General features: G+C 41.9%; 1 protein-coding gene across 8 annotated transcripts in view; it reads left to right on the top strand.

Annotated features, from left to right (window-relative positions):
- Positions 1 to 22,329, top strand: part of LYN (LYN proto-oncogene, Src family tyrosine kinase) — a 55,118-nt gene that overhangs the window by 23,124 nt on the left and 9,665 nt on the right. For all 8 annotated transcript variants that reach the window (XM_075085044.1, XM_075085041.1, XM_075085037.1 and 5 more), the window contains exons 3-10: positions 16 to 64; positions 157 to 262; positions 608 to 706; positions 813 to 916; positions 2,330 to 2,479; positions 3,762 to 3,914; positions 12,541 to 12,723; positions 13,664 to 13,740. In XM_075085044.1, coding sequence (XP_074941145.1) covers positions 16 to 64; positions 157 to 262; positions 608 to 706; positions 813 to 916; positions 2,330 to 2,479; positions 3,762 to 3,914; positions 12,541 to 12,723; positions 13,664 to 13,740 — 921 coding nt within the window. The remainder of the gene's footprint in view (positions 1 to 15; positions 65 to 156; positions 263 to 607; positions 707 to 812; positions 917 to 2,329; positions 2,480 to 3,761; positions 3,915 to 12,540; positions 12,724 to 13,663; positions 13,741 to 22,329) is intronic.

Genomic DNA, 22,329 nt, shown 5'->3' on the forward strand with positions numbered 1-22,329 from the left:
CATATTTTATTGTAGGCAAATCAAGAAGTGCAACTGTTACCAGGACAGAGGTTTGTCAGTGAAGGTACGTTTTCGTAGGAATCTGAAGAGCTGTGTGCTATGCCCATGTCAGCCTGCGAAATAACGTGAGCGTGCCTTTGCTTTCCACCTTTGTAGAAACAGAGGAACATGGAGTCATTGTGATAGCTTTGTATCCCTATGATGGCATTCATGAAGATGACTTGTCCTTCAAAAAAGGAGAAAAGTTGAAAGTTATTGAGGAGTAAGTATGACAGTGCTGATTGTATTGTAGTTTTTCTTTGGATTCATCTAATTCCCTTTATAATTTTTTATATCCTACTCATAACATGAGTGTATTAATGGTAAGAGAGCTCCCTTACATGTGAAAAGACAAATGCATATGGAGCTGTTGGTAGGACTTGGCAGCTGCCCTTGGTAACAGCAATCAAACATTGATATGATGGAGCCAATGGCTTCTCAGGGGGCTTGAGCTCAGAGAAAAGATGCTGTTCCTCTCGCCAGCACAGGCAAAGCTCTCAGCACAGTAGAACCCAAATACACTTTGTAATTTTCCTCTCCTCTAAATACTACTGTTTCTGTTTTGCAGACTGGGAGAATGGTGGAAAGCAAAATCTCTTACGACAAGGAAGGAGGGCTTCATTCCCAGCAACTACGTAGCAAAAGTAAACACCTTGGAAACAGAAGAGTAAGATCTCCCAGGCTCTAAATACTGGCAAACTTTTTCGCCCTGGTGGTGTATCCTTTTTGGGTGGAGGAAAGAAAGGGTCCTAACTGTTTGAAATATTTTTCAGATGGTTCTTCAAAGACATAACCCGAAAAGATGCTGAAAGACAACTCCTGGCTCCTGGAAATGGTCCTGGAGCTTTCCTTATCAGGGAAAGTGAAACATTAAAAGGTAGGCTTTGGGGTGGGTTACTTCGGAACGGATACTAGAATTGAAAACATACAGTCTGTCTTCACAAAAATTGGAATCAAGTGACACTGGGTGTGGAGTAGTCCTAGTGTGTCCTATTGTGTGAATTTTCTGAAGTTCCGTAGAAGTGAGAAGGATGAGAAAATCACCAGGAAAAGAGAGAAGAGAATTACAGGTTAACACCTAAAGTTGAGGTAGGGAAAAAAAAGTGTGTGTGTATGTATGCTTGCATGATTGCACTGACAAGGAGTAGGAACGAATGGAGAGATCTTTTCCTCTCCTAACATTTGTGATTCTTCTATCGAAGGACGCTTTTAATTGTAAACAGTAGGTGCTTCGGTTTATAGTTTTAAAATGTAGTTAGTGCATAATGAGGGTTTACACTTCTGTACTGTAGTGTGATTTTTTTTTTCCCCCCCCAAAAAAAGGCTTTTTGGCAAAGGTTTCTGCTGTAGACAGAGTTCTTTGTACTGAAAAGCTTAGTGAAGTCTCCAGACTCTTTGGTTGGAACTTTCAGAAAAGCATAGGAGGTTCTGCCCCAGCTTCTAGACTCTGAGAGCAGCCTGACTGGATTCTCCAGCTGGAGACTCTAACACTGCATCCTCCAGAGGAAGATGGATGGACCCCTTCTGTGGATTGTATGTCTATCCTTCCCACAGGGGTGGTTTTTCTGGCTGTAATACTGCAGATTCTTGATTAGGTAGCTCTCTGTAATGGGCCCATATTGCTGTTTCTGTGCTCTCCAATGAAGACAGACATCTAAATTCAACATAGGCTGCTGGGACTAAGGCAAAATACGCCTAAAATCTTTCTGTCACTGCATCTGTATGTGGGGAGAGAGAAGGGGCTACGGTGGTTTCCTAGCCTTGAAAATGAACCTCAAGGGTTGTATAAGTAGAAGAAATTAAGAGCTCTGTAGTTTTGGGGTAGATACTCTGCTGCCCCATCTTAAACCCCAGGTGAGGTTAGGCTCCCTAGGACTAACAGATCTGCCCTCCCTCCTGTGTCCCCCAAACCATCTCCAAGGTTTTCTTTTCTGAAATGCTGATCTCTGAATTTCAGCTTCTGCCCTGGCCTTGCTTTCCCAGTGGGTTCCACTTGAGCCGGGGGGACTTCCTGCAGAAGTGGGCATGGGATGTAGAGCTGTCTGGATTATGGAACTCCTAACTTGGTTGAATAAGATTGAAAAAGAAAGCGTGACTGTAAGCATTTTGGTGACTGGTTCAGGACCGGCTATTGGTTAACTTCCTCATGTTGATTGCAAAATGCTTCTTGAAGAAATAAGGGAGTAAAAAGAAAAACAGAGAAAAGGTGATTTTGTTAGGCTCAGCTGTATACGCCTGGACACTGTTGACTTTTGCTATCTGTTAATGACCGTTTTTTCTTTGTCCACAGGCAGCTACTCTCTCTCCATAAGAGACTATGATCCACAGCATGGCGATGTTATTAAGCACTACAAAATTAGGAGTCTAGACAATGGAGGATTTTACATCTCTCCAAGAATAACTTTTCCCAGCATCAATGATATGATCAAACATTATCAAAGTAAGTTAAATCGGTTGATGGATTATTTAATAGAATACAGCCATTATTTCCTGTGAAGGAAAATAAATAGCTTCTTGTTTTGTTTCAAATGTTTTCATCTTTTTTTTTTTTTCCTAAATAACCCAGGCACGCATGTTATCGAAGATAAAGTAAAACTGTTTGGAACCCAGGAAACATTGTTATCATAACCAGACCTAATGCTGCTTACTCTGTGGCATACCATGGTGAAAGAAAGAATAGCTTTATAAAACACCTCATCAAATTTATGATGATGTGAAACTACAGTTAGCATTGACTGCATTGTAAATAAATACATTCTGTATTTGAAAGTAAATTTGTATTCACAATTAGCAGAAATAAGTATGGACTTGTGAATGTCTTCTTACAGTGTTGAGTGTGGAATTGTTTTTATTTTTCCTATAAAATTATTTATTTGTGTGTTTGTTTATTGTAAATGATGTTTTGAAGAAAGTAAAAGTCCATTGACTTCAAAGAAAGAAAATTGCACCCACATAGAATGTATACATTTATTATTTAAAAATGGGGGGAGGGAGGGACAAGTTTCAAACTATATTTTAGCTACAAAAGTGAATTTTCATTCTGCATAACCTCGTGGTGGATAGCTCCAAAATATGTGGGTTTTAGTCTTGTAACTGGGAAGACAGAGGAGATTAAAAAGGTAGGACAGAAAATCGCATAGTGATTTTTCAAAGCCCTGCTGAAGACTTGGCCATGAGATTTCTCTGAGTTGTTAGTCATGTGTGGTAATTCTTTGGCACATCTGGAAAACCTGAGAATTATTATGTATTTGTATTAAAGTTGTAGCTGCACAGTGTCTGGAGAACACAAATAATGGTGACCTACTTATGCTTGTATGCACATGTGTCTGAAACAATGCTAAAAGAAAATGTAATGACAAATTCAGAATACGGGTTCCAAGGCTACTCCAGTGTGCATCTTCATTAACATGCTGTCAGTAAGCAGGTCTTGTATTTTATTTGGTTGGTACAAATTGTACTAAAAAAACCCTTAATAATCTGATGGTACCCAGATGCATGTGACATTTCTTTATTAAATCTGTCTCTGAATAACAAATTTCAGTTCAGAGGTGCTTACAACTACATGAAAGCACTAGAAAGGGTACATGTTCATCAAAACGTGATTATTTTGAAAATTAAATTGAGCTGGTTAGTGCACACCTGTAATTAAGTAATGTTTATCTCAAGTCATGAGGCACAGAAATGTAACAGGTTTTGTATTTGGTTTTTCTTCTGAAAACCAGAGCAATCAGATGGCTTATGCAGAAAGTTGGAAAAAGCTTGTATTAGTCCCAAGCCTCAAAAACCATGGGATAAAGATGCATGGGAAATTCCACGGGAATCAATTAAATTAGTGAAGAAACTTGGAGCTGGTCAGTTTGGAGAAGTCTGGATGGGTAAGTTTATTCCTTTGGAAAGAGTATTTAAATCTGCTGAAAGAAGTGTCATTTCAGAGTCATTCAGAATAATAGCGGACATGAGCATGGTCCGATATACTTGTGAAACAGTACAGCCAGGCCCAGAATATACCCTCTCATGAGGAGAGAGGATTTGCAAGGGGGAAGATATTTGATATCATGGAATAAATCCTTTGGTGTCTTTTAAAGAAAAAACAATTTGTGAGTAAGAACTGTAATTTAGAGGACTGAAGACAATAGGGGTTTTTTTTGTTTGTGTTTTGTGGGGGAAGTAGAAGGTTATAGTAAGATGTGACTCCTGATTCTCAAAATCAGCTGGCATCTCAGAACTCTGTTTCAAATCAGAAAGCAGTAAAGAACCTGAAATAGAAAGAAGTAATATCTTTTAGTGAATTTTGTATAGCTTTTTCATTGTGTCTAGGTAAAGAAGAGGCTGCAATATAATGCATGGGACTGCCATACTGGGTGAAAAACAGGGATAATTAATCCAACATTATCGCTTGCCAGATTGCTGCTGAGAAAGTAGGTGATATATGTAGTAAGAAGATTAGAGATATCACCCCTACCTTGAACTATCATGCAGGTTCCCAAAGTGCTATCAGACATACAAGTTGTAAATGTTAATATATACCTAGAAAAAAGTATAACATCAATTATTATAACCATAATTAGCTTTGTTCGCTTATGAACCATCTTATTTTCTCAGCCTCAGTGACTTCCTGTGGCAGGGAGCTATGATCACTCTGATCACATTCTGCAAAAATATTTAATCTTTTTGCTTTTGAAATGCTGTCTATTCAGGGATCCGAGTATTCTTTTGGGTTCCATATTGCATGTTCTTTGTGCTATTCATTACTTACATGCTTGTTACTTGTTATCATCTTATTTGAGGTAAACTATACCTTTCTCCCAAAGTCTTCATTACGCTGTTTTTTCAGGCCAGATCATTGTTTTAACTCTTCCCCAAATCTCCTTTTTGGAGGTTAAATAGTAATAAAATGGCTACTATAATAATAGAAAGGTTTTTCTTGGGTTTTTTTTTGTGGTTTTGTGTTGGGTGTTTTTTTTTTTTTTTCACCAAGATTGTACAGGCAGGGCATTCCTGAGCAACTTAAAAGCGTATCCCGAAATTTATTAGAAGAAGCAAAGCTACAAAGGGGTCCCTGATGACCCAGTGGAGTGTGGCAAGCTGACAGGAATGTCATTGCTTTGAAGAGATGCTCTCATTTAGGAAAGTAAAGCACAGAGTGGTGCTGTTTGAGTGGCAAATTCCACACGCAGCGATAGTGTCAATCAGGAGCTCTAATTCAGTCATTCAATCTTTTGATATAAATCATGTAAAAAATGCAAGCAACGCATCTCTATAATATAATATAGCCAAATGCAGCCTTTTATCTGCCTTCATGAGAAAAGGCTTACGAAACCCTCTAGCTATGATATACATGAGTGACAATTTACATACTAGTTAAGACAGGTGTCAGCCATTCTGCAGGTTTTTTTCTGTCTAATAAACCCAGGCAAGAAATATTTAACTGACACTGAAATGCTATGAAAGACTTTGTGGCAGAAGGTAATCACCTGCTTGAAAACGTAGATCATTTTGGGAAGTGACTACTACTGCACATACACATACAAAGGTGTAAAACTTTAAAAGGGAGTTTCTGGTTCAAGATGTTTCCTCTTGTTTGTGTCATTATTTTAACATCTAAATTGGGCCTCACCCCTGCATTCGAATTGCTGCACTGTGAGAAAAATTAATGTACTGTGAAAGCGATGGCTGTGTTTCCTCTTCTCCGCTTTCTTTCTGAAGCGACAGAAGTTGATTTGCATGGCACAGGGCCTCTCGAATCAGGAGCATGGTTAAGGGTTTGCCTTGTCTTTTTAGTTTGTCCATAAGTACTCTTTGGGCTTCCAAGTTAACATCTTCCTCTTGCGTGCTTTGGAGGGAGTTAGCTTATGTTATGGGAGGACTAAGAAAACCCTAGGAGCAAAAAGCAGACCTCCATATCCCCCAAGCACTTGGCTGCGCTCCTGTGTGACCTGTGGAGGGAATTGTTGTCATTTATGAAGTGGTCAGGTAAATCTCCTCCAACACAGAGAAAACTTGCTATAAATGACCATCAGTTTCCCAGTTTTGTCTATCACTGCAAGTGCATTTAATGTCTTGCTTTGTTGCAGCTGTGTGTAATTTTATACATTTTATAAAGACTTCCTGGTTTTAGGCTACCAAGTTAGCGTTTATATGTGAGTTTTGGGCATCAGCTGTCCTGACATGATAGATGAAAACAGCATGGCAGGGTTGTGTTCACATTTTATACCCCGCACCATGGAAGCGGTTAGAAAGCTGCAGCCTGTGCTTTCTGCCTTCACATTTAATGGGCTGTATGGAGATGAGCTAGAGATGGAGCTACTGTCGCATTCCTCTGCTCTTCAGCTGAGTGATGGCTGTAGTTGGTAAAGGAGGGTTGATGTGCTGACACACAACAGGATGCAGAGAAGCTGCTGTTCTTCAATCTCTTCTCCAAAACCTCCTGCAGTTGTAATGACCTGAGATGTTATCTGGCTTCTAACAGTGTCGTACTTCCATAGCTCAGACAAATTGTTCTCAGTATAACCTTGCAGGGAATTATTGTGAAAGCAGAGGGAGGAGAAAGCTGCATGTTGTAGGCTTGTTCACAAAGTCGTTCATCTTCAGTCCTGGAGATCTGAGGCTCAACCTCATTGTCTGTTATAAATTCATATCACAGCTTGGCCTGATTAAGCCCATGCAAGAATCTGGGGGCAACCTGGCTGTCCAAGATACTGCTTTGTCAAAATAATCATAATGAATTCCAAAATAAATACCTGAAACACTAACAATTTTTGGAGGATTCTATTCTAACATGTAAAGAAAAACATGGCTCTCCATGTGAGACATCATTACATTCCTCAGATTTGCATACTCTTGCTTGCATCACATTTCATTTTTAACTGAAGTCTAAACTGCAGAGAGACTTGCTTCCTGCCATGGTATGAAAGGTTTTTTTTGACCGTGGATTTCAGTGCATCTGGGCAGCTTCTTTAGTGATGTGATGAACCAGAGTAGCACTGCAAGAGCAGGGTCTATGTTTTATGCATTTTTGTTCCTAGTGTGCACTGATATGATGTGAACCATAATGCTCTGTCATATTAATAATCCATGAAGAGAATTCTCAAGCAGGGCTAAGAGAAAAGTTAACAAGCCAAATGGAGCCATTATAGTGTATTTTATTAATGAGACACATTTTGCTTGCATCTCAGGTGTAAAAGATTCTCTCATTTGGTAACCCCCAAATTAGAATATAAGTAATACACGTTTTGGATGTGTATTTTCTTATGCAGTTGTAGTTTTTCTGCTGTATGATATACTCTGGTTTTTCTATTATTAAAATAAAAGGCATCTAAAATGACCCAAGAAAACTTTCTGTTACATCTCATCAGTACTGGAAATGGATTTTTACAGTACATGAGCTTTACATGAGTTGAATGTTGCAAAGAATCTGACTTTTGTGTCAGGTGTTCTAGATGTAAGCAAGAATGTTGTTGCTTACCTACCTTTTTTAATTCATGTTTAGGCAGCAAACTGACCATATGTTCATTCATATTATATGGCAAAGAATACCATGGCACAGCAAGTGCCAGGTTCAGTTCAGCCAAGGCAGAGGTTAGTGAGGGGTTCAGAGCTGCAGGTACTGTATGAAGGAGTGATGCAGTGCTGTAGCCACCCCTTCCCACAGCTCCCTGTGTGTCACTGGAACCCTTCTGTGATGCAGATTGAACGTTAAATTTGCTGTCACCAGCTGAAGCACTTTGAGGTCACCAGTTTTCCCTCTGCCTGCACAAAGGCTGCAGTTTCTTACCTGTACAGTCTGCCAGCAGGCGATCTTACCACAGAGGTTTTCATGGTAATGGTAAGTGACCTGACATGAGGCCTAGGACTTTGTTAAACTGGGGTGGTGCAGACGCATACTAAAAGATGCTGCCTGCTCCAGGTCTGATGTGGTCCTGAGCCCAAATCAAGCTAACGCTGGTTTTATTGATAATGGGTGGGCAAGAGAAGTGACAAATAACAGTTTTGCCAGACTGTCAAAGGTCCATTTTTTACAGATGCTGTTGTGTGTGCTCCTAGAGTTCATGTCTGCCTTTCCTCAGTGTTTTGGTGTCCCATCCCTCCCAAAACCTGATGAAATAAATGGATGTGAGAGAGATCAGAATCAACTCTCTCTAGTGCTCGCGTTGGCTAATTTGCTTTGTCTGTTACCACCAGAGGGTCAGGGTGGACCGTTTTCCTGCAGAAAACATCAGTATGGGTGAGGTGTTGTAGTAACATAAACTTTCTGTAAGTAGAACCATAGTTTGATGGATCTTTTCAGTGAATGTAAAATAGTTACATCGTTAATGTTGAGTGTGTTGCTCACAATTGCTTCACAGAAATAGTGATATTAATGAGTACGTTTAGTAAAGTATTCAACAAATTGGGAGTGGAACTAGTGCTTTGCTTTAGGGTATGGGATAGAAAAGTAGAATCATAGAATCATTAAGGTTGGAAAAGACCTCTAAGGTCATCAAGTCCAACTGTCAACCCAACACCACCATGCCTCCTAAACCATGCCCTGAAGTGCCACGTCTCCATGTTTTTTGAACACCTCCAGGCATAGTGACTCCACCACCTCTCTGGGCAGCCTGTTCCAATGCCTGACCACTCTTTCAGTAAAGAAATTCTTCCTAATATCCAACCTAAACCTCCCGTGATGCAAGTTGAGGCCATTTCCTCTTGTACTATCACTCGTTACTTGGGAGAAGAGACCAACGTCCACCTCACTACAACCTCCTTTCAGGTAGTTGTAGAGAGTGATAAGGTCTCCCCTCAGCCTCCTCTTCTCCAGACCCCAGTTCCCTCAGCCTCATAAGACCTGTTCTCCAGACCCTTCACCAGCTTTGTTGCCCTTCTCTGGACACACTCCAGCACCTCAATGTCCATCTTGTAGTGAGGGGCTCAAAACTGAACGCAATGTTTGAGGTGTGGCCTCACCAGAGCTGAGTACGGGGGGACAGTCACTTCCCTACTCCTGCTGGCCGCACTATTCCTGATACAAGCCAGGATGCTGTTGGCCTTCTTGGCCACCTGGGCACACTGCTGGCTAATGTTCAGCCGGCTGTCAACCAGCACCCCCAGGTCCTTTTCTGCCGGGCAGCTTTCCAGGTACTCTTCCCCAAGCCTGTAGCGTTGCATGGGGTTGTTGTGACCAAAGTGCAGAACCCGGCACTTGGCCTTCTTAAGCCTCGTACAATTGACCTAGGCCCATCCAGCCAGCCCGTCCAGATCCCTCTGCAGACCCTTCCTACCCTTGAGCAGATCAACACTCCCACCCAATTTGCTGTCATCTGCAAACTTACTGAGGGTGCATTTGATCCCCTCATCCCGGTCATTGATAAAGATATCAAAGAAGACTGGCCCCAGAACTCAGCCCTGGGGAACCCCGCTCGTGACCAGCTACCAATTGGATTTAGCTCTGGTCACCACAACTCTCTGGCCTTGGCCATCCAGCCAGTTTTTCACCCAGCAAAGAGTACACCCATCCAAGCCGTGAGCCGCCAGCCTCTCTAAGAGGATGCTGTGGGAGACAGTGTCAAAGGCTTTGCTAAAGTCCAGGTAGACAACATCCACAGCCTTTCCCTCATCCACTAGGCGGGTCACTTGGTTATAGAAGGAGATAAGGTTGGTCAGGCAGGACCTGCCTTTCATGAACCTATGCTGGCTGGGCTGGATCACCTGGTTGTCCTGCATATGCCTGGTGAGGACACTCCAGATAAACTGTTCCGTAATCTTCCCCGGTACCAAGGTCAGGCTAACAGGCCTGTAGTTCCCTGGATCCTGCTTCTGGCCCTTCCTGTAGATGGACGTCACATCAGCAAGCCTCCAGTCACCTGGGACCTCCCCTGTTAACTGGGACTGCTGGCAAATGATGGAGAGTGGCTTGGCGAGATCCTCTGCCAGCTACCTCAGAACTCTCAGGTGGATCCCATCCAGCCCCATAGACTTGTGAGTGTCCAGGTGGCTCAGCAGGTCATAAAATTCTTCCTCCTGGATTATGGGGTGTTTAATCTGCTCTCCACTCCTGCTTTCCAGCTCAGGAGGCTGAATACCCCTGGGGATAACTGGTCTGACTATTAGACTGAGGCAAAGAAGGCAATAAGTGCCTCAGCCTTCTCCTCAACCTCGGTGGCAATGTTCCCCTCTGCATCAAATAAAGGATGGAGATTATCCTTGGCTCTTTTTTTGTTGTTAATATATTTGTAAAAACATTTTTATCCCTTACAACAGTGGCCAGGCCGAGTTCTAGCTGGGCTTTTGCCTTTCTAACTTTCTCTCTGCATGACCTAACAAGATCCCTGTACTCTTCTTGAGTTGCCTGCCCCTTCTTCCAAAAGTGGTAAACTCTCCTTTTTTTCCTGAGTGCCAACAAAAGCTCCCTGTTCAGCCAGGCCAGTCTTATTCCCTGCTGGTTCATCTTGTGGTACATGGGGCCAGCCTGCTTCTGCACCTTCAAGACTTCCTCCTTGAAGAAAGCTCAGCCTTCCTGGACTCCTTTGCCCTTCAGGACATCCTCTCAAGGGACTCTCCCAACCAGTGCCCTGAACAGGCCAAGGTCTGCCCTCCGGAAGTCCATGATAGTGGTTTTGCTGACCCCCCCTCCTTACTTAGCCAAGAATCAAGAACTCAATCGTACTATGGTCACTAAGCCCAAGGTGGCCTCCAGCCGCCACATCTCCCACCAGTCCTTCTCTGTTTGTGAACAGCAGGTCAAGCGAGGCATGTCCCCTGGTAGGCTCACTTACCAGCTGCATCAGGAAGCTATCTCCCACACACTCCAGGAACCTCCTAGACTGTTTCCTCTCTGCTGTGTTGTATTTCCAGCAGATGTCCAGTAAGTTGAAGTCCCCCACTAGAACAAGGGCTACCAATTGTAAGACTTCTGCCAGATGCTTGTAGAACACTTCATCTACCTCTTCATCCTAGCTGGGTGGTCTATAACAGACCCCCAGCAGGGTATTTGCCTTGGTCGCCTTCCCCCTCATCCTTACCCATAAGCACTCGACCTCATAATCACAATCGCTGAGCTCTATACGGTTGAAACACTCACTTTATAATAATATAATTTATACATAATTATGCAATATATTAACATCTGTTTTTCTGATAGATATAAATTGTATACCTGAGCTTTTACAGCAGATTTAACTTGTAGTTGTCATTTCTTATTATTAGATTGCTTAGAGGCATACTTTTGTACTGCTTTGACCTGACCACGTTTGGAAAAATATATTTAATAATCATGCAGGTGAATATTTTGTGATAGACATAATGGCTTTTCAGGTGATGTTCCTTGTTTTAAAAAAGGTGATAGAAGATGCAGTGATTAGTGCAATCCCTTAAGATCTGGAAATCAGTTCCTTGCTTTGCCACTGATTTCTTATGTTACCCTAACATAATAAATAATATGATAAATTATTTAATAGCATGATAAATTGTATAAGGAAATGGTGGGCTCCAGTTTAGAGGTGTATCCATTGTGGTAATACTGGGTTGTTGCTGAATAAGGAAATGAGGCTATTTCACTGAGTCATGAAAGTTTTACCTCTTCCGAGAAATATTTTTACAATGTTGAAATGGGTATGGTGGGGGACAAGAATTGCATTTACATTCCTCCCTCCCTCTCTCTCTCTTTTCCTTCTATTTCTTTTGTTTTTCAAATTAAATTACTTCACAAGATAGACTTTAGGATCAGCGCTTGCTACTCCTTACAGAGCATTTTACTCTCTAAAAAACTATATTTTAACATTTATTTTACATTTGGAAAACATTAAAGCAGAAAATAATTCACTGCTTTTCCTCTTTACTAAGAGTTGCTTTTTATATAAATAAATAAATATCACATTAGAAGGTTTGATAAACAGAGAAATGAAACAGCCAGTCTCTTCCACTCTTGGCATGGGCTATGGGATAAGAAGTTATCACATTTTAAATCTTACTCTCAATGCTGGAGGATTGCAGTCCTGTCAGCATATCTTAGTTGGCCATGAGAATCCTCATTTGATTGCACTTTTCTGTAATGCTCCATTTTGAGCACTGAGGGTTAGAGAAAGGATTTTAAGCATGAGACTGACATGTATAATATGTTTATAATAATGGCATATAAAGATGCTCCAGAATCTTGCAAGTAACCCATGGACTCTATTAGATTCTGAAACAATTTATGTGGACATTCATTAAAACATCTCTTGACTCTTTGAATATTTTATGGGCTCCTTGTAAATGAAAACTCGGTAAGAAGTAAGACAATTTTTTTTTTCAGATAACTGATTTCTAAAATTAGGAAATGTATGATTTTTTCACTGCAATGTTGTATCAGTTGCAAAGTAAAAGGAATTCTAGTGCAAATATTTGTGCTAAGTCTGGCAATTGCTCTCAGGCTCTGAGTTATTACTGGAATCCAACCTCACCTGCTTTACAAATTCCTACTAGTCGAGGCGCTGTGCAGCACAGAGTGACTTCAAGTGCACTGATCGTAGTCCCTCCTTTCAGGTTACTATCATAACAGTACGAAAGTGGCTGTGAAGACTCTGAAGCCTGGAACAATGTCTGTGCAAGCCTTTCTGGAGGAAGCCAACCTCATGAAAACACTTCAGCATGATAAGCTCGTTAGGCTTTATGCTGTAGTAACCAAAGAAGAACCTATATATATTATAACAGAATTCATGGCTAAAGGTGAGAACAACATTGGATCTGCAAGCAGTGTTTTGGTAAACTCTTCTGCTTCTCATAGATCAGTCCCCTTTCTTTAAAAACAAAGGAATAAAAAAGGGAAAACTTGTGATTTTAGCATTATTCTTTGAATGCTCTGATATGAAGTGAAGGACCAGCTATCCTAGAGGTGGGCTGAGGCTTTAATTTTATGATTCATTGCTGCATTTGTGAAATAAACTATTTTTACAGTTTTCTTAAATAGAGCATTTTTAATTGTTTCAGATGCAGGGCATAACCCCCAAAATAGCTTTGGTTCCTTTGGGCTCCCTACCTAACCTTTGTTTCTGGTGTCATAGCAAGGCAATTAAAATAAACCTTAGAAATGGCCTTATGTGTCCCTTGAATTGATAAATATGTCTGTAATAAGGTGACTGATGAGTGGTCCTACAAGGGCGGCTGCACTACTAGAAAAGGACAGCCTTTATAAGAGCATTACTGCACAAAATAAGTGAGGTTTCCTTCTCAGATTGTCTTGGGTGGTAGTGTTTCTTGTTTTGTTCTGTTTTCAAGCAGTTCTGCTGATAACTTGGTAAACAAGTGTTGAACCACTTATTCTTTATGACTTGGAAAGGATTGATATGTGTGATTCTCCTAGACAGCTTTCCTGATAGCCTGTAGACTAGAGTACTTATCAAACTCAACACTACTGTGAACTAAGGTATACTCTGATGGGAGTTTTCTATACCCAGGAAAATGGCAAAATTTGGACGCCTGACATGCTGACTTGGATGTTACTGTTGTTAAATCATGTAAAAAAAAAAAACTGCCTTACTGGAGTCAACTTGAAAATACATCAATCCACTTCACTGCAAAAATTTTGTGTTCCAGAAAATTGGGGACCTGGCGCGACCTTTGTTTTGGTAATAAGCTACACTGACTTAATCTTTCTCTGTTGTAACAGGAAGTTTGCTGGATTTTCTGAAGAGTGATGAAGGAAGTAAATTGTTGCTTCCAAAGCTAATCGACTTCTCTGCTCAGGTAAATTTTGAGAAATATGCTCAAAAATAATAGGCTTTATGGTCTGAAACTCATGCTGGGAAACTCTATCCGAAGGTTTTTTGCATTAAAAAAGAAATTAATTTTCAGATAAGTTTTGGTCTGAGTAAATAAGGTTACTTGAAGGGAAGGAATAGATAAAAGAGGTTGCAAAGGGATTATGTGAAGTTACGCTTAACTCTTAGATACCGCTGGTGCCCTACTTAGATGGCAGTGGTACGCGGCCGCTTTCTTTTGTGGAAAAGCTGCTTTCAATTTGAGCGGCTGTGTGTTGAAAGTGTAGGTACAAGTTTTGTGAGTTTGTGTTTATGAGATTCCTTCAGTGTTAATAGATGTGTCATTTTGTCTTCTTAAGTTAGGTCAGTTGGTCACACTTCTCTTAACCCAAGGGACTATTATTGGTTTCAAATTCTTATGTAAATTACTGTGAAATTACTGTGTTGGCCTACTGCTAAGGTAATGGTAATTTTACTGCAGACCTGTGGATCACACTTTTGCAGAATGCAGGCTGTATATAAAGGAGAATATAAAATGCATCTAGTATTTTTAGTGTGACTCTGGTTTGTACAAATGGAGCACTAATTTATTCTTACAACAGGGATGTTAAGCTCTCCATACAACCTAAAGGGAAAGAAATTTGGAGAGCTATGTTTCAGAAGAGGTTAAAAAAAAAAAAGCATGGAAGGAAGCTCATCATGAACTACTTAAATGAGATCAGGCATTTTTTTTTTTTGCCTTGGTGGACACACACTTGAGCTCTTCCTGACTGTTTAATCACACCATTCTGGCAAGGCAGTTTACCAGACTATCCCAGCTTCTCAGAAAGACTGAAAATGCAAAAAAAAATGGTAGCTGAGGATTGGCTTATTTTTCCCCTCATGCATCTGCATCGTTGCGCTAGGCTGGCCGGCTCCCCACCGTGCTACACAGCTGGCTGACTCACATCCACACGTGTGCAGACAAGACGTCTGTTGCAACAAAAACTACTGAAAGAACCTGACCCGTTGCACAAGGGTACATTAGCAACAGACTTGTGATACAGCAGGAAGAAAAGGGGCAAGAGGAGCTTCCACTTAGCATGTTGCCTTTTTATCCAGAGGAATGACTTTTGCAACCTTACAATGGCCTCCTCGGATAAGGAGAGACTGGGAATGGGAGAAAGGGAGGGGAGGATGTGGTCTCTGTGACAACCAGATAAGTGAAAAATGTAGTGCAGGTAGTTGAACATGAACCCCCAGCTGAAGCCTAGTTTCCAAGCGGTGTAGGCTGGTGTTTCCATTGCTACACTGCTGTTAGTGCTCCACTCGCTGTTTTTGTAACACCTTTGCCTTAAACAGTCTTGAAAGAAATCTGCATTTACAAGGGGTGAAACATTCTGATTTTGCAAAAAGAAAAGTAAGGACTGCTCCCCCTGGTGAAATAACCACCTGGTAAAAAAATGGCATTTTTCAAGAAAGTAATCAAATATACTACTCTGCTACACTGATTTTGCTGTTCTGTTAGCTTAACATCCACACTCACTGAGTGCCATTTTTGATAGCGATAGCTGAGTACTGGAGACAGAGGTTTTAGTAGGGCCTATAGCATCAGGACAAGGGATAAGGGTTTTAAACTAAAAGAGAGTAGATTCAGGCTAGATATAAGAAAGAAACGTTTTATGATGAGGGTGGTGAACCACTGGAACAGGTTGCCCAGGGAGGTGGTAGATGCCCCAACCCTAGAAACACTCAAGGCCAGGTTGGACGGGGCTCTGAGCAACCTGATCTGGTTGAAGATGTCCCTGCTCACTGCAGGGGGGGGTTGGACTAAACGACCTTTAAAGGTCCCTTCTGACCCAAACTGTTCTATGATTCTGTGATTCTACTCTAGTTACATGTCCGTCTAGTGACTACGTTGGCATACAGCTGTGGATTCAGTATTCTTATGGGGTTTTTCTTCTGTACTAAGAATCACCATTTATGAAATGGGGTTTGTGGAAAACATGGAAAGAAAATGCTTCCTAGGAAGGTGGTCCAGCTCAGTTTCTAAAGCAATCTGCCCTTTGAAAGAACTGGAGTTTCTCTTTTGTGTTTTAATTAGTGCATATGAGTAGGTGCTGGGGAAATCTCGTGTTAGCTATGCCCTGGCAAAGATGATTTTGGCCACTAGAGATGAATGCTAGAAGTCTCTGAAAGCAGTGTTTTTTAAAGGAAGCTGAGTTTTGCAAACATACCTTCAAGCACATACTATCTGCTTTAGTACAGAGCAGAGCTTCGGCATCTACCGTAGAAGTCAGGAAAACTGTCAGTATGTCAGACATGCCAGAACCAGCCAGGAATATGGAGAAAGTAAATCTGGGCCCATTTCCTTGCCTGCGTGACCAGTGCTGGTGCAAGGGTCAGCAGCACGGCAACCTCATCAGCTGGTCTCGCAACTGCTGTACGTCTGGCAGGCATTAGCTGACGCAGTTGACAAGCGGTTCCCCTTTCTGGGGCTTCTGCCCGTCAGCTCAGCCAGCGGGCTCAGGGAACCCAAAGGTGCTGTTGGTTCCCAGTTATGAGTTGGAGGAGAAGCGAATTTCATTGCTTTGTCCATGAGCTGTACCGCCAAGTCTTGCTAATGCAGCGGTCGAAGACAGTCCCCAGGGACATTGCCCGTATTCCCCTTGGTCGTCTACAGGCAACAGCCTAGCTCCTTCAGGAATAAAGTGACCAGCAAACTCTGGATTTTACTAGTTGGTTTTCATCTTGCCCCAGAGATAATTCTTGAAATCACACTTGCTTCTGTTTGATGAGAGCTGCTGAAAATGTATGACGCAAATTCAGTGAAACTTTTGCATGTGTAAACTCTTCCTGCTGCTTATGCAAATCCATTATCTACCGTGTAGCGCACACACGTGTAGTGGCTGTGGTTAAGAAAATTATATCAGTTGTTACTGAACATACTCACATCACACCTTTCAGACTGGTCAAAGCTTTGTCACAAAAATAGTCTTTCTTCTTTCCCATGCAGCGCTGATGCTTTCATTAATTCTTCTACGATCTCCAACTTCATTGACAACTTTTATCCTCTTCTTTCTGCCTTTTGAGGCTACAAATTAAAATTATAATACACTTAGAATAAAATTAATATTTTTGATGCAGTGCTTTAATCCTTCTCTCTCCTTTTTTTAAAGGGAAAAGGGAAAGTCCTAAATCAGAATTAATTTTAATTCTTATTTGGCATTGGGAGATTTCCACTGCAGTCTCACCATATTCCTTTTAAGGTTTCTTTAATTTTTAATGATACCCTCTAATGTTCCAGTGCATAATTATATATGTTACTTTAATAATCCTTTTTTTTCCCCCCTGTGGATCTGCTTTGAGTACATAGCTGCTTGACTTGAGCAAGAGGAATATGTTTTAGCAGCCTTTTCTGACTTCACCTTTAGGATAAGAACCACTGCAAACTGAAAATTGGTATTACCCTGATACATCACTTGAAGATTAAAATGTGACCATTTCACAACAGTTTTCAGTTGCCAGATACAAAGGGTCTACACCCTCTTCATAGACAGTCACGTGAAGATGAACTCTCTTTTTGAAAACTCTGTGATCAAGAAGTATGTTTTATTTTATTATGCATCTGGACATTATTTAAAGGAACCTGGTTTTGGTTAATCCCAGACCAAAGACGATCTTGTCCAGATCAATAACACATGTTTGCTTCAAACCTTTCAAAACTGCAGGCTGTTTTTAATGGGGCTCTTCCCTAGGACCTGAGAATTACCAAACATAAGGCAGTGTGAACCTCAGGAAATACTCTATTATTTCCTCTGTTTAAACTCTACCAGCAGGATGCTCCCTCCCACCCTAAGTGCTTTGGACTTATTTCCAATCTGGTTTTCGCGCTGCTTTACCTGCTTTGGCAGGAGCATCCGCCAAGCCCTGGGCCTGAGCTGGTGGGCAGCTGAGACCAGCTTTGAGGCCACCATCCCCTCCCGCTGAGCAAAGGATGAGGGATGTGACTGGGATGTCCTGTTCATGGCTGGACCCTCAGGGGCAGCATCCCAGCCCCAGGGAGCGAGCACAGTGGTTCAGCCCCTCTTGTCTTGCGGGCAGCAGCAATACAGTCAGAATTTTGAAGCTGCCTTTTTGCATGAATCCCTGCCTTCTACTGCCTGTGGTTCCACATGTAGTTTTGTAGTATGGATCCTGAAAAGAGGAGAAAGCCACATCTGTAAAGACAAAGGGAAATCTTTTAAAAGTATACCTAAACCATCGCTAAGTAATAATTTCTACATTATTTCTGTTTAAAATCATAGATAAAATAGGGCTGGGGAGGACTGGGGAGGTTCTTGGGAAGGAGCCAAATTGCTCCTCATTATTTTGGAAATTGTAGGTCACACCCTTCTGTTTTTTCCCAGAGTTGACTTCATTCTTGGAAAAATTATGGAGAAGATTTTACTAGATAGTATTAAAAGGCATTTGCAGAATAATACAATTATCAGACACAGTCCGCACGGGTTCACAAAGGCAAAATCCTGTTTAACTAATTTGATATCCTTCTACGATAAGGTCACCCACCTGGTTGATAAATGGAAGGCGGTGGATGTAGTTTTTCTGGATTTTGGTAAGGCTTTTCATACTGTCCCTCACACCATCCTTCTGGACAGGTTGTCCAGCTGTGGGATGAGCAGGTTCACCATGCACTGGGTGAAGAACTGGCTGAAGGGCAGAGCTAAAAGGGTTGTAGTGAATGGGGCTACATCTGGCTGGTCACCAGCGGTGTTCCTCAGGGCTCAATCCTAAGGCCAGTTCTGTTCAATATATTTCTCAACAATCTGGATGCAGGAGTTGAATGCACCATTAGCAAGTTTGCCGATGATGCCCAACTGGGAGGTGCTGTTGACTCTCTTGAGGGATGGGAGGCCTTACAGAGGGATCTAGATAGACTGGAGCATCGGGCTATGATTAATAGGATGAAATTTAACAAGTCCAAATGCCAGATCCTTCACCTAGGACAGAGTAATGCTGGGCACAAGCATAAATTGGGAGAGGAGTGGCTGGAGAGCAGCCCTGCAGAAAGAGACCTGGGGGTGCTGGTCAACAGCAGGCTCAATATGAGTCGGCAGTGTGCCCTGGCAGCCAAGGGGGCAAACCGCATCCTGGGGTGCATCAAACACAGCATAACCAGCCGGTCAAAAGAGGTGATTATCCCGCTGTATTCAGCGTTGGTGTGGCCTCACCTTGAGTACTGTGTGCAGTTCTGGGCCCCACAATTTAAGAAGAGTGTGAAGGTCCTTGAATATATCCAGAGGAGGGCAACAAAGCTGGTGAAAGGGCTGGAAGGAACGTCCTGTGAGGAGCTTCTAAAGACACTGGGTTTGTCTAGTTTGGAGAAAAGGAGGCTGAGGGATGACCTCATTGCTCTCTGCAGCTTCCTGAGGAGGGGAGATGGAGAGGGAGGTGCTGAGCTCTTCTCCCTGGGATGCAGGAACAGGATGTGTGGGAATAGTTCAAAGCTGCACCAGGGGAGGTTTAGACTGGACATTAGGAAGCATTTCTTACCAAAAAGGAGGCTTCCTAGAGAGGTGGTTGATGCCCCAAGCCTGGCAGTGTTTAAGAGGCTTTTGGACAATGCCTTTAATAACTTGCTTTAATTTTTGGTCAACCCTGAAGTGGTCAGGCAGTTGGACTAGATGGTCGTTGTGGGTCGCTTCCAACTGAAATAGTCTATTCTATTCTATTCTAAATTTTTCTCATCAGGCACTGTCTTTACAATAACTGTGATTTGCCCTTGCACTTGTAATTGCTGGGCTTTTTTGATGGTGTGGTTGTTCCTGAGACTTTTTTCCATGAGGTTGTACCTGTCAGCCCTCCAGGTTGTTTAAAACTTGCTTTCCTAATAAAAAAAAAAAATCTTCATATTTTGCTATTCTTTCATTCCCTTTCATATTCATTCCACTCTGTTTCATGATCCCTGTCACTTAATTTCCTTCTCAACATGATGTAATGCATTCTCAGCATGAGGTAAAAACATCCAATCAGGCTGACCCTAAGCAAACACATCTGGCCTCTTTAGTATTCCACATTTTTACATACAGCCTAGAAATGCACAAGCGGAATCCATTACACGAGTTTCCGTAAGCCCATCTCTGCGTGAAGAAACAGCATGGCAAACTAAGTGTAAAACATGCCTTGTTTGAAATAACTTGCAAAAGAGGATCACAGCCCTTTGGAATGGAAGTTGAAATCAAGCATGTCTTTGATTTGAAAAACAAAGGAAGAGAAGGAATCCAGAAGTTCTCTGGTTTTGCAGTAAAAAAAAATATTAGCTGAGTTTCACCTTTGGAAAAAAAAAACACAAAACTGCCCATCTCTCTACGTGCTGTTTAATGTTTGTTGTGATGTTTCACCGTGGAAGTCTTCGAGTTGTGACCAAGCACTTTTGCTTTTCAGAAAGTGTAGCTCTTCTGTGACAGTGGGTTCTCCCCTCCCTACTTCAAAGTCCTCTGCTGCTTTTACGTCTTTCCCCGAACACCTTCAGAAGCTGAAAGTATGGGTCAGAAAGCGGGGAATGCATGTTTCAGAGCACCATCCTATGCACCACGCTTTTGCTACCATTTTCTTTCAGGATTCTGAAAGAGTTTTATACCTGATCGTGAAATGACCCACAAGTGTTCTGGAAAGTTAAGTAATTACCCTGTTTTACAGGTAGAAGGAGCAGGAACAGAGAGGAAGGAGCGCTGCCAGCTGAAATCGCGCCCCAAATGGGTGGCAGGGCTGTCTGCAGAACTGCAGCTCAGTCGTTCATTTAGTGCGTGACTTTTAGCTGAGGGTTTACAGTACGGAGGCTGTCTTGTGGAGTGATTTATGTCTTCCAGAAAACTTTTCTTCCATTCTTACCCTGGGTGCATGGTTCTTAGCATTGAGAAATTTGTTGGTTGGTTGTTTTTAAAAGGATTTAACTTGGGTATTTCTAGAAGTGTGTCAGTAGTTCATTAAAGGTGAAGGGGAAACTGCTCCCTTCCTGGTAGTAACACTTGTGCAGTGTGGGCAGAATCCTCTATTAAAGGCCATAAATCGTATTGCAGAAGCCCAAATCAGCTTTCCCATCCCGCTCCTTAGTAGTAGTTACATGTAGGTGAACAGTCTTGACAGGTACCAATGATCATTAAAAGAGGGGGGAAAAGGCTTTAATTTTCTTTTGTTCACATGAATTTCTCTACCTTTAACATATCATTTGGCAATGAAAACCCAACAATTATCATAAAGGGTTATCACATGGGCTCTGGCACCCATTTCCTTGATAAAAAAATCCTCGTTTTTTTTTCTTTTCTTTTCCCACAAGCAAAGGTTTAACGCGACCAGATGTATGAATTCAGTTGTCCAGTTGCTGTGTTTCCCCTCCTTCTCCCATTCAAAATTCCTTGCTTATTATTCTTTTCCTACTTGGGAATTTTCTGCATGCCCAAATGCTTGCACATACGTCGCTTCTTTGAATTTCTCTGATTCAATGCAGTCAAAACCATTGCCCTGGAACTTCACAGAAATGTAGTTTTTATTTACTGAAAACATAATGGATCATTTGATGTCACATTCTTCATTTGTGACTAATCAGATGATGACTTAAGTGAGTCTGGCACAAGTAAGAGGAAATAAAATGGTCTTTCCAATGGCTTTGCTTGGTTGGGGTTGGAAACTAAATATTGCTGTTACGAATGTCTCTCTCATGAAGTGGTTCTTCATTCCCCAGCCACCAGCAGTTTGCCCAAATGTTAAATCTGTGCAGGGAAGTAGGAGGAAAGATGATTCCTTTGTGATGGTTGATGTTTTGGACCTAATGTTTTCATTTTGGTCATATCTGCCAAGCTGACCAGTCCAATCTCAGCATTGATCTTACAGCAAGACCTTCCCTTTCATCTCTCCTTCGTCCCCAAATCCAAGTAATCGCATGGGGAGGAGAGACAGGCAGAGCAGACTCTGATCAAATGCTACTCTTCTATTTTGTCTGTACGTGTCTAGTGAGACTCTCTGTGGCAATTATTCACTAGTAGCTGCTTCCTCCATTATAAAACATCTTACTTATTTCTAGAAAATGTGAAATGCAGGTGTTCTTCATTCTCTTCATCATCAGAGTTTCTTTCTAAACCAGAACCCCCCTGTGTTGTACAAGGCAACGTAACGCTCTGCTCTGAAGAATATATTGCATTGTAAGAAGGGGTTCACAGTGGAAGGAGGTGGGAGGGCAAGTGTCTCTATTTTTCCATTGACTAAACCGAAAAAGAGGAACAAAGACCGTGTGGTTTTGTGTTGTAAGTGGTGTCAGTGTGTGCCTTTGCAGTACCACACGGGGCCTTTTTAAAAATGGGTAAGAAGAACTCATGTTAATGTTTCCTTAAAATTTGGTCAGGTGCTCCTGCCTGCCTTATCGCACGGCTAAAGGAGCAACGCCGGTGCTGACAAGGGATCCGTGCACTTGTCTTTTCTTGAGGTGGAGAGAGCCTGTGTATGTGTGTGCGGGGAGCTGGCACCTGAAAAGGACCCTACTGCTTTGCTGCTGCTTCATTAGCAAATCTGAGAGCTTGTGCACTCCCCAAGCCACCTGGCC

The sequence above is a fragment of the Phalacrocorax aristotelis genome, chromosome 2, assembly GCF_949628215.1.
Source record: "Phalacrocorax aristotelis chromosome 2, bGulAri2.1, whole genome shotgun sequence".
In the NCBI taxonomy this organism is placed as follows: domain Eukaryota; kingdom Metazoa; phylum Chordata; class Aves; order Suliformes; family Phalacrocoracidae; genus Phalacrocorax; species Phalacrocorax aristotelis.